Raw genomic sequence first — 17,707 nt, forward strand, 5'->3', positions numbered from 1 at the left:
ATTGTTTACTTCCTCTTGATTGTTTCAAGGCCAATGAAAGTTCATTTCCTGACTTGCTGTATGTGTTTTGAGAAACAACGCCCCCTAGTGGTGAGAGCAACCAGGTCCATACCTGTGTCGGCGCACGAGGAGCAGTGTTGGACTGAAAGTAACTAGTTACGAGTGATTTGCTGATGAAGCTTCGTGAAACAGTGTCATGTTGTTCAGAGGTCAGTAGGTGGCGCCATCACTTTAAAAATGATGTTTCATTAGAACAGTTGTTGAAAACAAAGGAAAATAGTGCAGAGACGCCATCTAGTGGACTCTGAAGATAATGACACTGTTTCATGGGGCTTCATCAACACATCACTACCATCTAGGGGACTCTGAAGATAATGACACTGTTTCATGAAGCTTCATCAACACATCACTACCAACTCGTGGACTCTGAAGATAATGACACCGTTTCATGAAGCTTCATCAACACATCACTACCATCTAGTGGACTCTGAAGATAATGACACTGTTTCATGAAGCTTCATCAACACATCACTACCATCTCGTGGACTCTGAAGATAATGAAACCGTTTCATGAAGCTTCATCAACACATCACTACCATCTAGTGGACTCTGAAGATAATGACACTGTTTCATGAAGCTTCATCAACACATCACTACCATCTCGTGGACTCTGAAGATAATGACACCGTTTCATGAAGCTTCATCAACACATCACTACCATCTAGTGGACTCTGAAGATAATGACACTGTTTCATGAAGCTTCATCAACACATCACTACCATCTCGTGGACTCTGAAGATAATGACACCGTTTCATGAAGCTTCATCAACACATCACTACCATCTACTGGACTCTGAAGATAATGACACTGTTTCATGAAGCTTCATCACTACCATCTACTGGACTCTGAAGATAATGACACTGTTTCATGAAGCTTCATCAACACATCACTACCATCTCGTGGACTCTGAAGATAATGACACTGTTTCATGAAGCTTCATCAACACATCACTACCATCTCGTGGACTCTGAAGATAATGACACTGTTTCATGAAGCTTCATCAACACATCACTACCATCTAGTGGACTCTGAAGATAATGACACTGTTTCATGAAGCTTCATCAACAACGTAGTTATGCTAATGTAGTAATGGTTATGGTTATTATCGTCTGAATGACGTAATGATTCAACGATAGAAACAGTTTTCTGTCGCACACATCTTTATTTTGATTTGACACACAAACTCCCACCGACGCACTCTGGCTACCAGACGGTTCTTTTGAGATTGACCCACGGCGAGTTATGCATGCCCTGAGCCCGTCGCACATCGTCCCAGTGCAGCCTGGTGTTCGGAACGTCGTCTTCGGGCTCCGGGTCGGCCCGGACGCCTTCGCAGGGACTGGCCACGACGATGGGCAGCGGGCCGCACTGAGGCCGGAACTCAACCACGTGCAGCTTCTTCTTGTCGGACAGAGCCTGGTGCGTCTCCTGGAGGGTGAAGACACGTGTGTGTGAGAGTGTGTGTGTGTGTGTGTGTGTGTGTGTGTGTGTGTGTGTGTGTGTGTGTGTGTGTGTGTGTGTGTGTGTGTGTGTGTGTGTGAGTGAGTGTTACCTGATACTTACATATAGTGACATGTTAATGAAAGCAGTGACGACTTCGTCAAGAGTCATGTGCTCTGTAAATACTACAACACCAGATTCAAGTACTGGACAATACTACACATATATACTTGTTACTACACTATCACAACACCAGAGTCAAGTACTGGACAATACTACACATATATACTTGTTACTACACTATTACAACACCAGAGTCAAGTACTGGACAATACTACACATATATACTTGTTACTACACTATCACAACACCAGAGTCAAGTACTGGACAATACTACACATATATACTTGTTACTACACTATCACAACACCAGAGTCAAGTACTGGACAATACTACACATATATACTTGTTACTACACTATCACAACACCAGATTCAAGTACTGGACAATACTACACATATATACTTGTTACTACACTATCACAACACCAGAGTCAAGTACTGGACAATACTACACATATATACTTGTTACTACACTATCACAACACCAGAGTCAAGTACTGGACAATACTACACATATATTCTTGTTACTACACTATCACAACACCAGAGTCAAGTACTGGAAAATACTACACCTATATACTTTGTTACTACACTATCACACACATATGGTGATACTCATCTACACCAACACACCAGTAACGACAGTGTCATGATGATGATGATGGTCTCACCTGGTTGGCCAGCCCAGAGAACAGAGCTTTGGTCATGTTGAGCAGGTTGACGGATCCGTCCACTTTACAGTACATGTCCTGGATCCCGATGAGTTTACAAATGGTGATGACGGCGCGGTGGCAGTGGAGACCGTAGCCTGCACACAAACACAGGCTCTCGTCGGTCCAGACCAACATGACCGGCGCTCATGGACTCACCTCTGTTCTTCTTCTTCATGCGCAGCGTCGTCTTCTTAAAGTTGGACTCGATGTCGTGATAAACTGTCGGAGAGAGAAGGAGTTACTCGGGTCGGCGTGAAGAGACGGACGAGTGGACTCACTGGTGTGGTCTTCGTATCTCTCGATGAAGTGCAGGTAGTTCATGGCTCGGTTCTTCGCCTGCCGTGACACGACATCACGTGTTTAGCTCGTTATTGACAAATATAAATATAAAATATAAACACGAAGCTTTTTAATCATTTTACAATCACGTACAAGTAAGAAAAGGAGACTTTTAAGTATAAAAAGTGATTCGTTTTTGGACAATTATTACTTTGTTTTCATAAACCCTGGCTTTTAGCATTTATACGACATATTGACAATACACACAATTTGAATGAATTTAAATACACTTTTATATTTACAGAAATAGCCCTTAGTAAAAAGTTCTTAACTTAAGATATGTTGCACATATATTCATTACATTTGTTATTTCATCTAAAATGTTTGCATTTTTAATTTCTTATTTACAAGTTTTGATATTTATTCTCATGTCATTTCTTAAATAATTTATTCACACAGTCTTTTATTTTACGAGTTCAGATTTACACGCCATCCCAGTTTATTAGATACAGAAATATTTGTATAACATGTCATTTTGAAATAAAGCAGTTCATCTGCTGTGAGTGAAGTCGGGATCAGAACTTCTTACCTTCCTCAGCGCCGTGTTTCTCTCCGGACCCTTGCCCAACGCAAATCCTGCCAGAGAAACATTATTATTATTATCATCAGAGTAATCTGTTCTTTTTATATATAGACAAAAGTGTTTGTTCATTTTAATGTAGTGACCAGAGCTCAGTTGTCTTCGTCCAAAAAAACACTTAAAAACATCCAAATACCTAGTAGTGCTCGTCTGTAACGCCCCTCTTGTTGTGACAGAGGAAATGTTCAGAAAACAATTAAACAAATCTATATTTTAAGGTTGTTTGCATCAAAAGCTAAAAGGGCAACAAACATGAAAAGCCAACTCTCCTGCCTTATTCACATGTTGTAAATATTAAAGTCTTCAAAATGCAGTAGTTCATTCATCATGACGCTACTCCGTTTGAAGTTATAACTTAATAAAGTTCTCTCCCGTCTGAAATCTCGCCAAATGAGATTATGTCACTCTGGTGCAGGTGTCCTCCCCTAGAAGCCCTAAATCAGTTAAGAACCTACATGTCGTGAAACAAAATAAATATTTATGTAAACATGGTGAGAAGTAACTTCTGCCTTTAGGTGTTTTTGTAATGTGTACATTAAGCAGAAAACCTGATTTTTATTATTTGTTTTTAATTTACAAAACGGGAGTTTCAGGGGTGAGTTTGAAATTTACGTGAGTCCTTGAATGCAACTTGTGTTTTTGTGACCAATCACAGCAGAGTGGGCGTGGTTGCTTGGACGAGATTTCATCCTTAAGCGTATTTTATAATATAAATATAAGGTAAGGTAAGGTAAGGTAAAACTTTATTGATCCCTCAGGAGGTCTCCTTTGGGAAATTGTTTTTTTTACAATAGCCAGCAATTTTTCATAAACAATAAAAAATAATACATAAAAAATAAAATAAGAAGAACATAAAGAGGAAGAACAAGATGACACAATCTAAGTCTAAAGACAAAGACAAAGAACATAGGTCAAGGAAAGAAAAACAACAAAGACAAAGATACAAAGACTAACATGGAACAGAACATCCAGATACTCTCACTCCACTCCTGCCCCCGAACTCAGAATTGTACAATTTAATAGCCCGAGGGATGAATGAGTCCCTGAGTCTATTTGTTTTGCACCTGGGTAGGAGCATTCGTGCACTCATTCTGCTTCTCTGCTCACTGATGACAGTGCTGAGAGGATGACTGTCATCGTCCATGATGGACAGTAGTTTGTTCAATGATCTCCTCTCAGCAACTGTCACCAGTGAGTCCAGCTTCATTCCAACCACAGAACCAGCCCTCCTGATCAACCTGTCCAACCTGTTGACACTCCTCTTGGACACATTTCCACCCCAACACACCACAGCATAGAACAGGACACTGGCCACCACAGACTGGTAGAACATGCAGAGGAGCTTCTTGCAGATGTTAAATGAACGAAGCCTCCTCAGAAAGTACAGTCTACTCTGAACCTTCTTATACACATGGTCTGTGTTGCAGGACCAGTCCAGTTTACTGTCCATCCACACACCGAGGTACTTATAGTTGTCCACTATCTCCACCTCGTCGCCTCTGATGGACACTGGACGTGGCTTTGTCCTGGACCTCCCGAAATCCAAGACCAGCTCCTTGGTTTTTGAGGTGTTCAGCTGCAAGTGGTTCCTCTCACTCCAGTCCACAAAGTCACGTATCAGACTCCTGTACTCGTCTTCGCTGTTGTCCCTGATGCATCCAACAATGGCAGTGTCGTCAGCATACTTCTGGACGAGACTCAGCTCTGAGTTGTAGCAGAAGTCTGAAGTGTAGATGGTGAAGAGGAGAGGGGCCAGTACTGTCCCCTGAGGTGCTCCTGTACTGCACACCATAGTGTCAGACTTGATGTCCTTCAGCCTGACATACTGTGGTCGATCAGTAAGATAGTCCGTAATCCAGGAGACCAGACCAGGGTCCACATGCATCTTAGTCAGTTTGTCCTGCAGCAGAGTGGGTTGGATAGTGTTGAAGGCACTAGAGAAGTCCAGGAACAGGATTCTCACTGAACCACTTCCTTTATCCAAGTGGGAGTAGGTCCGATGCAGGAGGTGAAGGATGGCATCTTCCACACCAACTGCTGGCTGGTAGGCAAACTGCAGGGGGTCTTGCGCGTGCTGGACTTGTGGCGTGAGATGTTTGAGGACCAGCCGCTCCAGTGTCTTCATCAGCTGCGAAGTCAGTGCCACCGGTCTGTAATCGTTCAGCACACTCGGTCGGATCTTTTTAGGGACTGGAACGATACAGGAAGTCTTCCACAGAGTTGGTACTTTCCCCAGCCGTAGACTGAGGTTGAAGACATGCTGGAGTGGCTCAGCTAGTTCAGCAGCGCAGGTCTTTAGCAGTCGAGCAGACACCTTATCAGGACCAGCAGCCTTCCCTGGACGAATCCTCCGAAGTACATCCTGTACCTGGAGTGAGGTGAAGCTGGGAAGTGGTTCTGTGGAGCTGGGGGGGACACAAGAAGGTGGGGCAGGTCCTGAGGCGGGCAGCAGTGAGGGTGAGGTGACCTGCTCAAACCTGTTGAAAAAGTTGTTCAGTCCATTTGCCTCATCCACCGTGTCCACTGCAGTCAGAGAGGCCTTGGTCTTGTGTCCAGTGATGGTTTTAACACCATCCCAGACCTCTCTTATTTCTTCTCGGCTCAGCTTCTCCTCCAACCTCCTCCTGTAGGTGTCCTTTGCCTCCTTCAAGCATCGCTTCACCTCCTGCTGAGCTGACCTCATGGCGTCCCTGTCTCTGCTCCTGAATGCCACTTTCTTCCTGTTAAGGACATCCTTGACCTCCTTTGTTACCCACGGTTTATTATTAGGGTAACAGCGGACAGTCTTAGTAGGGGCGACAACGTCCAAACAGAAATTTAAATAATCTGTTAGACAGTGTGTCTGTCCCTCGATGTCCTCACCATGAGACCTCAGCAGCACATCCCAGTCTGTTGTTTCAAAGCAGTCTCTGATGGCGTCCTCCACAGCTGGTGTCCACTTTCTGATTGTCTTAGTGGTCACAGTCTGTCTCTGCACCAGAGGAGTGTACTGTGACTGAAGGTGGACCAGGTTGTGATCGGACCTTCCAAGTGGAGGAAGAGGTTTGGCTCTGTAGGCGTCCTTCAAGTTGGAATAAAGAAGGTCAATTGTCCTGTTATTCCTGGTGGGACAATCCACGGCCTGATGGAAAGTAGGCAGAGTAGAGTCCAGGTTGGCATGATTAAAGTCTCCAGAGATGATGATAAACGCGTCAGGATTTTGATTCTGAAGTCGAGCTGTCATTGTGTGGATCTTCTCACAGGTATCTTTACTCAATGAGAGTTTTGTGCAAAAAGAAACATACTGATGAGTATAATAGAGGTCCTAGAACAATTTAAGAGACACTTAAATCAACACATATGTTCCCTTCAGAGCAGGGGTGGGGAAACTCGGTCCTCAAGGGCCGCAGTGGCTGCAGGTTTTTGTTCCAACCAATCAAGAGGACACCTTTTGCCCAATCAGAAGTCTTCAGAGTGAAATCAGTTGATTGTCGGTCTGGTGTTGCTTGTTTTAGCTGAAACCTCATTGGTTAAAATGTGTCCTTTTGATCTTGTCTAAGTGATGCAGAAAATTAAAATATATTTGAAAAAAAACATCCCCGTCACACACCAGAAGATTGTTTCCTTAAAGTAAAATGCATTTTCTTAAAATCTTAAAAAAAGACTATTCAGCAGCAAAACCAGTTTTAGTAAAAAATATATACATTTAGAAAATTGAAAAAACAAACATCGGATAAGAATATTTTTTAATATGAGGATGATTTAGATCAAGATACAAATTACGTGAGCTTTAATTTGTTGTACTTACTTTATATGATCCAAGTCGAACCCTTCATACGCGACTCAAATAAGAACATTTTAACTGTAAAGTTACCTGCGGCTCCATTCCCGTTGCCAACGACGACCAAACAGCTGATGGATCTCCGCCTGCCTTCTTTAGCCGTCATGGAGAACACGCTCTTCACCTGCAACACAAGATGGTTTTGGGAACAGCTATGACAGACCTGCAATACACTGAACAAACACCAGGGGTCAGCGTGGTAGCAGCACAGAGAAACACTACCTCAGCAGGATGACAGGGAGGAAATGTGAAAAAGTAATACTTTAGAAAACCAAAAGTTAACGCGAAGGACAACGTGCTAGGACAAAAAATAAAAATGGGCAGCAGATACTGAGTGTTTAGAACTATAATATGAGGAGTGCCACTTCACTCAAAGTGAGCTGCGGGGAGTGAAAGTGTAGAAATGATCTACAAGTTGCTCAGACGTGGACAGAAATGAGTTCCTCTGCAGTATGTCAACATGTTTATCACTACTTTAATCATCAAGTTTAATGGCTTAAAGTCATGAGTACTGCTGATGTCAGGAGGCTTTTAAAATAACATCAGTTCTCAGGGGAATACATAAAAATCTAATAAGTCAACTGGAAACGTCACAAACAATATTAAAACAAAAATGATTTATTGATTATTTCCTCCGTTATTCCTGGAGAACTAATGTCTAGTTGTCACTCATGCTGTAATTATGTAGAATTGGTGAGAAAGAGCATCTTATTTATCAGAGTAATACATTCCTTTTTAGAGTTTTTAAAATATCCTTTTAAACGTAGCGATTGATGCTCAGGTGTCTTTGTCCAAAAATACACTTTTATTCCTGCAGGCTTTTCCTTGATTTTCTGAGACTCCTGTGTTTGTCTCGATGTTGTCTTGATGTTTTAGCATATATTTGATGGAGTATTGTTTAGATTTTTTAAGCGCTCTACAAATATTACTTAAATACATCCGAATACCTCCATACTGCTCGTCTGCAACCTCCCTCTTGTATTGAGGCCTCGACATTAGAAATTGTTCCGAAATACAATAAAAAAAAAAAAAATCTGTGTATTTTAAACTCATTTGAACAGAAGCAGTTTGTGAATCTTGTGCATTCGAACCGACAACGTGTTTCGACGAAGAAAGACTTCAAACAGGAGCCGAACGACTGATAACAAACTTAAACTATACAAATTTATTGAAGTTTTTCTGGAATTATTTGGATGTTTTTAAGTGTATTCTAGGATGAAGACTGAGCTCCAGTCCTACATCTTTCTCCTCCGGGATCAATAAAGTATCCATCCATCTGTTCCAGTAGTTTCTAACTATACAAGATGTTATATGTGATTTCATGAAACCGCTGACGAGGTTTCATTACACAGTGCCCTTATTTTTAAAGGCACTGGCCACACATCATTTTAAAGCTGTCAGCGCCTCCTACTGAGCTGTAAAAAGTGACAATACCCTTATGTAAAAACAAAGGTGGTATACAAATAGTTTGTTTGCCAAGGAGAAACAAAAACCTTTTAATTCGAGATAAGCCTTTTTCAAGGCCATAAGCTCTTCGATTGAGATTCTTTTCTGTTGGAAAGTTATTTTCTCAGTTTTAGTTTCAAGGTTGTTTCATGTAACAGTGAGAGAGAAAGTAGTTTCTGATGCTGAAGATGTTCCATCTCTGGTAATGAATTTTCTGAGTCCTGTCCAAGTGTCTGCAGTCTCTGGAACGTAGCCATGAACATCACTTTTCTGTGTCGCACCGAGACATCTTCCCCCTCTGGCTCGCTCTGATGTCAAACTGGTTTTAGTTTGAAAACAGTGTGTAGGACCAACCCTGAATCACCACAACAATCCAGAAAGTTTAAAGGTAGTGATGTTTTGGTGAAGCTTCATTAAACAGATGTCAGTAGGTGGCGCCATCACTTTAAAAATTGTTTCATTAGAATATTTGTTCAAAACTAAGGAAACTAATGCAGAGACGCCATCTAGTGGACTCTGAAGATATTGACACTGTTTCATGAAGCTTCTTCAACACATCACTACCATCTAGTGGACTCTGAAGATAATGAAACTGTTTCATGAAGCTTCATCAACACATCACTACCCTCTAGTGGACTCTGAAGATAATGAAACTGTTTCATGAAGCTTCATCAACACATCACTACCATCTAGTGGACTCTGAAGATAATGAAACTGTTTCATGAAGCTTCATCAACACATCACTACCATCTAGTGGACTCTGAAGATAATGACACTGTTTCATGAAGCTTCATCAACACATCACTACCATCTAGTGGACTCTGAAGATAATGACACCGTTTCATGAAGCTTCATCAACACATCACTACCATCTAGTGGACTCTGAAGATAATGACACCGTTTCATGAAGCTTCATCAACACATCACTACCATCTAGTGGACTCTGAAGATAAGGACACTGTTTCATGAAGCTTCATCAACACATCACTACCATCTAGTGGACTCTGAAGATAATGAAACTGTTTCATGAAGCTTCATCAACACATCACTACCATCTAGTGGACTCTGAAGATAATGACACTGTTTCATGAAGCTTCATCAACACATCACTACCATCTAGTGGACTCTGAAGATAATGACACCGTTTCATGAAGCTTCATCAACACATCACTACCATCTAGTGGACTCTGACTATAATGACACCGTTTCATGAAGCTTCATCGACACATCACTACCATATAGTGGACTCTGACGATAATGACACCGTTTCATGAAGCTTCATCAACACATCACTACCATCTAGTGGACTGTGAAGATAATGACACTGTTTCATGAAGCTTCATCAACACATCACTACCATCTAGTGGGCTCTAAAGATAATGACACCATTTCATGAAGCTTCATCAACACATCACTACCATCTAGTGGACTCTGAAGATAATGACACCATTTCATGAAGCTTCATCAACACATCACTACCATCTAGTGGACTCTGAAGATAATGGCACCGTTTCATGAAGCTTCATCAGACCAGCACTAGTATAAGGATCCAATAAACAGGGATTACTACAAACTAACTTGTGTATACAAGTGTTTGGTTCCCCAGGCCTGACTTTGGATAGACAACTGCAGTAATTACACTGTGTTACTCTTCATTATTCTCTATTAAGGTAATGTATCATTTAGGATGTATCTGATACCTGCCATATATGAAGACATCAATGGTCTGGTTTCCACTGTCAGTATCAGAAAGTGAGCCTTCCTGGTAAAGAGTATGGTCTGTATCCCACAGTATAGTCCACACTACTCACACCCCACCGCCTCTCCTGCTCTTGGATGTATTCACTAATGGCATGCTGGTGTCATCGTCCTTGAAAGACAAGCCTTTTATTCCAGTAAGCCTTTTTCATTTCATTAGGCTTGAATTTATTGAGGCAAACACACACCCGCACTCCTCCGTCTCTTCAGAGGACATTACATTCACTTACGCTGCTGCTCTGTCTGGAGGAGGATAATAAATAGTGCACTTACTAACGATTTTAGGGGCTTTCCCAATCCCAGGCTGCTCCGAGCAGACTGGAGGCTCCATCTATTTGTCGAGCACACTTCTACTTACAAGGGCCTCATGTACTGAGGGGTTATACGCACAAAATATGTGCTGAACCACTTTTCACATCAATGTCCATATGTATCGATACTGAAGAGCGGTACAAAAATTCGTAATTCCTGCAAGGTCTGTAGGTGGCGTACGCCCGGATAAGATGCTCAGATGCAGATGCATTAACGATCAATATTGATCATAAATAAACACACAGTAGTTGTAGTTACACGAGTAGATATTCAATTATTCACTAACTTATTAATATGTTCACATTCACATAATTGATGATCTGCATTTATTAAGACAACCTGGCTCTGAGGTCTGTGGATCAAAATCTACTTATGGTTCCTGAACACGGCTCAGGACCAGAGGAGAGAAATCCTTCCAGACTGTTGCTCCTAAGCTTTGGAACAATCTTCTCTCTCTTTGCGCTTGATGGAGTCTACTGACTCCTTTAAGAAACATCTTAAGACGTTTTTATTGTTCAGTTTTTCCTTGATTTTCTGGAACTCCTGTTGTGTTATCAGTGTTATCTTGATCTTTAAAGTATATATTTATTGAGTATTGTTTTGATTGTTTAAGCGCTTTGTGACCCTGGTCTGGAAAAGCACTATACAAATGAAAATTACTTACTTAAACTCATTTTGATACGTTTCAAATAAGATCGTCTGTAAATAAAGTATTTGTGTTAATAACTGTGTATATAAAATATAAACATTGACACGGAGCTCGTCTGCACTATTTAAACGTAAGTATGTGATCCATGTCAGACATGTTTAAATGAACGAATATAAACTGTCGATCCAGTTTACGTTCATGTTTTCATTTGTTTGTTCTGATCGCGGAGAGAAAAATCACAGACTGTGATTCATTTAAATATGATTTAAATATGTAAATGAGGGCGTGGAAAGGGACGAACAAGTCTGCGATTAATTCTATGTTGTTTGGGATGTTCGTAGGAAAAGTGCCTAAATCAGTGTCACGCACAGATTAATACATGTGAATATTTTTGTGCTGCACCAGCTACTGGATTTCAGTTTCCAGACATATTTAGTAAAAGATCTACGAACTTATTAGTGCATGAAGCTCCTGGAGAATAAACCATATGTTTTTATTGAACGATATGACATGATGAAATACTACTACGGTCCAAAACCAAAATCTCAATGGAATGTTTGATTATATTGAAGTGATTTCATTATTTATTTCTTATTTGCTAAGCAGTGTCCAAGTCTTAAGAGCGTACTTAGGCGATAACATCGAGCCTCTGAGGAACACTGTAGAAAGTGTGGTACTGTTGTGCTCGACACCATAATTGCACAAATGAAGACTTTATTTTCCGAACCAAAAAATAGCCATTTCTATTTAAATATTTTGGGCCTTTCTTCCAAAAGCAATTGAGGGAAAATGTATCTGAAGACAAAACTTGAATTACACAAAAGCTCGTCTTAAATATATTTGGATGTCAATCAAAAGTTACACACATATAATATATATATATATATATACACATATATATATATTACGTATATAAAATTGAAAAATAAATTATTCTCCTGCTATTCAAAATAAGTTAACAATTTGCTGAAAAGGCCGTTTATAAAAATACACTTTTAAGGCTGTTTTCACTTCAACAATAATGAACTCAAATTTGCATCAACAATGTTTTGTAAATGACACTCACCTCAATGACACGTGTATCAAAGTCTTCGTATGATTCTGTGGAGACAAAATGTTTTCTTTCTTAAAATGAGAAATGTGAAAACCTGGATGAAAGAATGGATGGACAACTCTTCACCACTGCCAAGGCCTCTAGAGTATTATTGCGAGTGTGAGAATTACAAACACACTGAACATTCAAACTCCAATAATCTACGTGTGTCACTGCCTGTACTCGTTTCTGATGATGCGATTACACATTTGCTGTAACTAAATGTGAGGCCCTATGACTGGGTTCATGTGGAACCTCAGGAGGTCAGAGTTCATCTATAAAAGCAATCTTGTAGAAATGTTTTGTTATTGTGTTAATGACAATAATTGTTTAACTGTTAACCATGTAAGCTTTAAGGTGCAACTGTCTTTTTCTTGTCTAATCCATTAAACAAAACAGCGAAAACAACCTGAAAGAAGGTGCTTTTAATTCACGTCTTTCATTATTTCATGATTTATATTTTAGAAATGTATCCCATTAAATAATGTCAACCATTTTAACCATCTGGTAATGTCATGTTACTTGCATTGGGCAGATTTTTTGTTTAAATAAATTCAGTCCCTTCTCCCTTTTCTTTACAGTCTCTGATCATATTCACACTTCCCTTCCCGTCTTCACTGCCCGACCGACAGTCACAGTATGTTTTGGGGCCTATTTTGGCCCCTAATCTTTGTATGTTTATCAGATATTTACAGCTTTTTTACAGACATTTAGTGATGGTCTGATGAAGCTTCATGAAGCAGTGTCATGTTGTTCAGAGGTCAGTAGGTGGCGCCATCAAATGATGTTTCATTAACAAAGGAAAATATTGCCGAGATGCCATCTAGTGGACTCCGAAGATAATGACACTGCTTCATGAAGCTTCATCAACACATCACTAATTATAATCAACACAACAGTATTTTAATGAGACTCAAGCCTCCAGCAAAAGCATGAACTTCTTCACTTGACAAAATGCAATTCCTTCTGTCGAGGTCAGTCAAGTCTGTTTTGTGCTTCTAGCATCTGAAGTTGAAATCCCACGACTCTTGACGGTAAGAAATGCGGTGGGTTCTCATGTAGCCAAGGCCTTAAATGGCATATTGTAAAACAACACAGAAATCCTTCATCATTACACTGTTCGTTCCTCGGTCACTGCAAGGTCGAGCTTCTTCCAGCTCAGGATCTCATTATTGCAAACACCACCCATAATTCTGCCTGGATTTGTTTTCATCAGCAGGAAGTTCAACACATACTTTATCGGAAACACAAATAAAACCTGTTCCAATATGTATGCAAGTGTTTTTTTGTCACTGTACCTCCATTGGGTCCTGGATCCGGGGCTCCCAGGCTGACCCCTCCCCAGCTACTACCAGTCCAGCCTCTTTCACGCTTGATCTTTATCTTCTTAAAACGTTCCCACTCCTCCCTCTTGGTTGCTGCAGGAGACATCATTAACATAAAAGAGACATCAAGTCATTAACATACAAGCCCAGAGATGCTGTTTTCCACACTTTGAAATTCATTGTGTAATTATTAATAACTCATTTGATCACCGCGGCGACTATGGCTGAATGATTATTAAAAGACAAAAAAAATATAATTGCAATTATTTTCCGAAATATTATTTTTTTTACAATGTCCTCTTTTTTAATCTAATACAATAAATGATCAACTTTACATTCAAATATATTTCTCTTTCATTCTCAATATAAAGTTATTAAATCATTTTTATGATGAAGGCGAGTTAAGCAAACTCAATAAAGAGAGAAGGTTTATTATTAACTCTAATTACACTTGTAAACAAACATATTCACTGCAAATACTAAAAAATAGTATAAAAACGTGCTAAAAGTGTGATGTAAACATATTTATGAGTCAATAATAAATCATACAAACTCCAGAGTAAAGAAAAGTGAAAACACTAGTCATTCTTTCTTCTTTTTCTAACTGCATATTTTTGCAGTTTCTCGTGTGTATAATTGCATTTCCTGTCATACACAATAATATATTATCATTTACACAATTTGTGTGTGATTGCATAACTTTGACGAGCACACACATGTCATTCATTCATTCATTTTGACGGCTTGAAAATGAAATAGACATTTAATAAAATCGCAACCTCTGCTATTATAATAAATCGCATTTTTGGAATATCGCGATTATATCGCAAATGCGATAAATCGTTCAGCCCTGGCGGCGACACAGCAGAAGTGTAGAACGCTATCAAGTTCCTCGGAGTGCAGGACCTCACTTGCTGCTGCACACCAGGTGAAACACACAGGTTCGATCCAAACTCCCATTAACCAGTAAAAATGATCGTTCCAACTATAACGTTTATATCATTTTTATACATTTTATAATGTTATTCTTCTTTCGCTCAATAATTTGAATTTCCATTTTGTTTAGTCGCACAAAAGTAACAGATACCAAGTGAAGATTTAACAATCAAGTGTAATCTTCTCTCACCCAGCGCCGCCGCCCTTTCCTCCTGCTCTGCTCGACCTCGTCGACTCACTTGCTGAATGTCTCCTTGCTTCGCCAACAAGGTGTTCAGACCGGGCCAAAGATATCCTCCCCGGCCTAGAAGTAGACGAGAGTGAAAATAAAATAGAGGAATTTAACTTTGAATGATATCCCAATATAATATTTCGAAGAGCATTGAAATAAACATCTCTAACCTTCTCCAAGGTCCTGTCCACGGTTTAAGTCTTTCTTCAGTCTACGTTTAGCTCTCTTGCCTCGGCCCTTTTTGGCTCCGGAGCCGGACTCCGCCAGCATGCCTTTCCACAGCTGGTCTGCCGTCACTGGACAAAGACATCCCAATCCAAAGTGAAACACCACGAATGTGACTATTGTGTGTTTTCCAGAGAAGAAAAGTCACTTACATTTGTTGAAGAAGCTACCATGTCTGGTTTGCTGCCAGGCTGTAACCGGGGTCGGAGGAAATGCAGAGTTTCTGTGCAGAGACGTGACAGAAGCCCGACTGGCAAGATGAGCCACTTGAGCAGATCCTCCAATGGTTTGAAGAGCAGCTTTACCTGAAGAACATCACATGTTGTTGTCTAGAAATCTCCACTGTAAGACCAAGTATTCAAGTTTGCTGCATTGTTGGTACAAAAGCAATTTCAGACACTATCTGACAGATCATTACCCTTTTCTGTGGCACCTATAAAACTGTTTTGGTGTGTTTCTGATTCAATAAGAAAATATATATTTTGGTAAGAATAGTAACTCTTTTATTAACATTTATTTTATTCTTGCTTGTCGTCGTCATCGACCACAATTTCACCTCATAACATGTGGATTGATATCATTAAAACCAACGCCCAATACACTACATATGTACATAATGAGACAAATAAAATATGAATAATGCAATAATATTACATTTCACAAATGCACTAAGTGGAGAACAATTTAGAAATGAAATGCATGTAAACGAGTACTATCCGACCCAAGATGTGTCGAGGATCGCAGCGACACGATTTACCATAAACATGGACAAAACATAAACATGTCCGCATGTTTTATATGCATTTATAGTATTTAAAAATGATGATAAATACCTCCGACAGTGACGCGGAGGGCACAACACACTCTGATGGCCGCAGCCATGTTGGATTTCTGTCTGGGGTCCTTCAGCGCGCAAGGAGGTCGCCACGCCGTGCCTGTTCAAAAAGAAGCTCTAAACTTGCATCGTGAAAGACAAAAAAACAAACAAAATGTTTTTGTTACGTTATAACGACTCATTTAACTTTGTATTTTACGACTGCAGAGCCTAATAAAAACAATTATCCTACTGAATAAAAGATCGATATTTATTTGAACCTATTGTGGTAAAAATAAATCTAAAGTCATATTTGTCAGACAAAAAATGTTATTTTTCACAGTTTTCTTAATGACCTTAACTAACCTTACATTGAAGTAATCTGAAACATATGGACTTACATCCCACAAGAAATTCAACATTATTACAACATGAAAAGACTTTCCAAATTTGAAATTCTGTATTTACATGAAAGAACGTCTAAAAAGAGAACAATTCATTGGAAATTTGTCTGTATTGAAATTTATTTTCTGGTAAACTAAAGTAAAGCAGCTCAACTACAGCTCAGAAGCACTTTGAGATTTGTTGACAAATTTAAAGTACGACACAAATACAATGTATTATTATTGTTATTATTATTAATCACACTTATGTGAAGTCAAACTGTCCACTTAGAAAGTGACATTGATTGACTTTAACATCTTGAATTGTGTTGTTCAAATGGAATCGACAACAGGTGGAAATTACAAATTACTGTGAGCACATGTGACAGAAGTAATCATCATTCCTCTTGAATCACACTTTTACCAACACAAACATCCTACAAACGTGTTGTTTTTTTAAATTAAGAATTGTATAGAACATTCTTCCTGTGTGTTATTCATATTTACTCTAAACCAATTAAAGTGTAGAGATGTGTGCTCATGTACTTTTCATTTTGACCTTCAGTAAAAAATTAGTTAGTTTAAAACTTTAAAGTACCGTGCTTTAATCAGTTTTAATTTCATAATTAAAAGTGATTCAACCGCCGAGACAACCTTTTAATAAAGGTTGTCTCGGCGGTTGAATGGTTGCCTTGGTGCTTGTTTTGTCTATTGCTTATTTTGTGTGTTATCTTCTTTCATTATTGTATCCTGTACTCACACCACAAAAAACAAAACAACATAATGAGTTTACAAAACCTGGCAATAAAAGTTCCTGATTCAGATCTAAACGACAAGAAAAAAAAAAAAATTATAAATAGCTTGAAACCCTCTTTTTTATCATGATGCCGGTGAGGCACTGAAATTCAATTGAAGGACACAATAGATTTGTATTATATATAAAATTAAACAATATTCAATAAAATATAAACTTTTAAGGTCAGAATAACACTGAGAAATACACAGGAGTTCCAGAAAATCAAGGAAAAGTCTGAACAAATAAACATGTCTTAAGATGTTTCTTGAAGGAGTCAGTAGATCATCAAACACAGATGTTTCTTGAAGGAGTCAGTAGATCATCAAACACAGATGTTTCTTGAAGGAGTCAGTAGATCATCAAACACAGATGTTTCTTGAAGGAGTCAGTAGATCATCAAACACAGATGTTTCTTGAAGGAGTCAGTAGATCATCAAACACAGATGTTTCTTGAAGGAGTCAGTAGATCATCAAACACAGATGTTTCTTGAAGGAGTCAGTAGATCATCAAACACAGATGTTTCTTGAAGGAGTCAGTAGATCATCAAACACACATGTTTCTTGAAGGAGTCAGTAGATCATCAAACACAGATGTTTCTTGAAGGAGTCAGTAGATCATCAAACACAGAGATGTTTCTTGAAGGAGTCAGTAGATCATCAAAC

The 17,707-nt window shown here is 39.4% G+C and overlaps 1 protein-coding gene across 1 annotated transcript; it reads right to left on the reverse strand.

Annotated features, from left to right (window-relative positions):
• Positions 1-1,203: 1,203 nt before the first annotated feature.
• mrps5 (mitochondrial ribosomal protein S5) lies at positions 1,204-15,939 on the reverse strand. The gene is made up of 12 exons (XM_087802632.1): positions 15,885-15,939; positions 15,204-15,356; positions 14,997-15,122; positions 14,785-14,898; positions 13,632-13,751; positions 12,307-12,341; positions 7,109-7,199; positions 3,205-3,251; positions 2,615-2,672; positions 2,493-2,555; positions 2,295-2,431; positions 1,204-1,489 (listed from the first exon to the last, which is right to left on the reverse strand). Exons 1-12 carry the CDS (start codon positions 15,931-15,933, stop codon positions 1,265-1,267), a joined length of 1,218 nt encoding a protein of 405 aa, XP_087658758.1. The 5' UTR covers positions 15,934-15,939; the 3' UTR covers positions 1,204-1,264.
• Between the last annotated feature and the right edge of the window lie 1,768 nt (positions 15,940-17,707).

The sequence above is a fragment of the Callionymus lyra genome, chromosome 11 (genome assembly GCF_982586985.1).
Source record: "Callionymus lyra chromosome 11, fCalLyr1.hap1.1, whole genome shotgun sequence".
In the NCBI taxonomy this organism is placed as follows: domain Eukaryota; kingdom Metazoa; phylum Chordata; class Actinopteri; order Syngnathiformes; family Callionymidae; genus Callionymus; species Callionymus lyra.

Excerpts from the sequence above, each read along its gene's own strand:
- mrps5 (XM_087802632.1), bottom strand. The coding sequence starts at position 15,933 with ATGGCTGCGGCCATCAGAGTGTGTTGTGCCCTCCGCGTCACTGTCGGA. Across the intron at positions 12,342-13,631 it reads GGATCCAGGACCCAATGGAG|AATCATACGAAGACTTTGAT; the intron begins GTACAGTGACAA and ends TTGTCTCCACAG. Across the intron at positions 2,432-2,492 it reads CATGAAGAAGAAGAACAGAG|GCTACGGTCTCCACTGCCAC; the intron begins GTGAGTCCATGA and ends GTTTGTGTGCAG.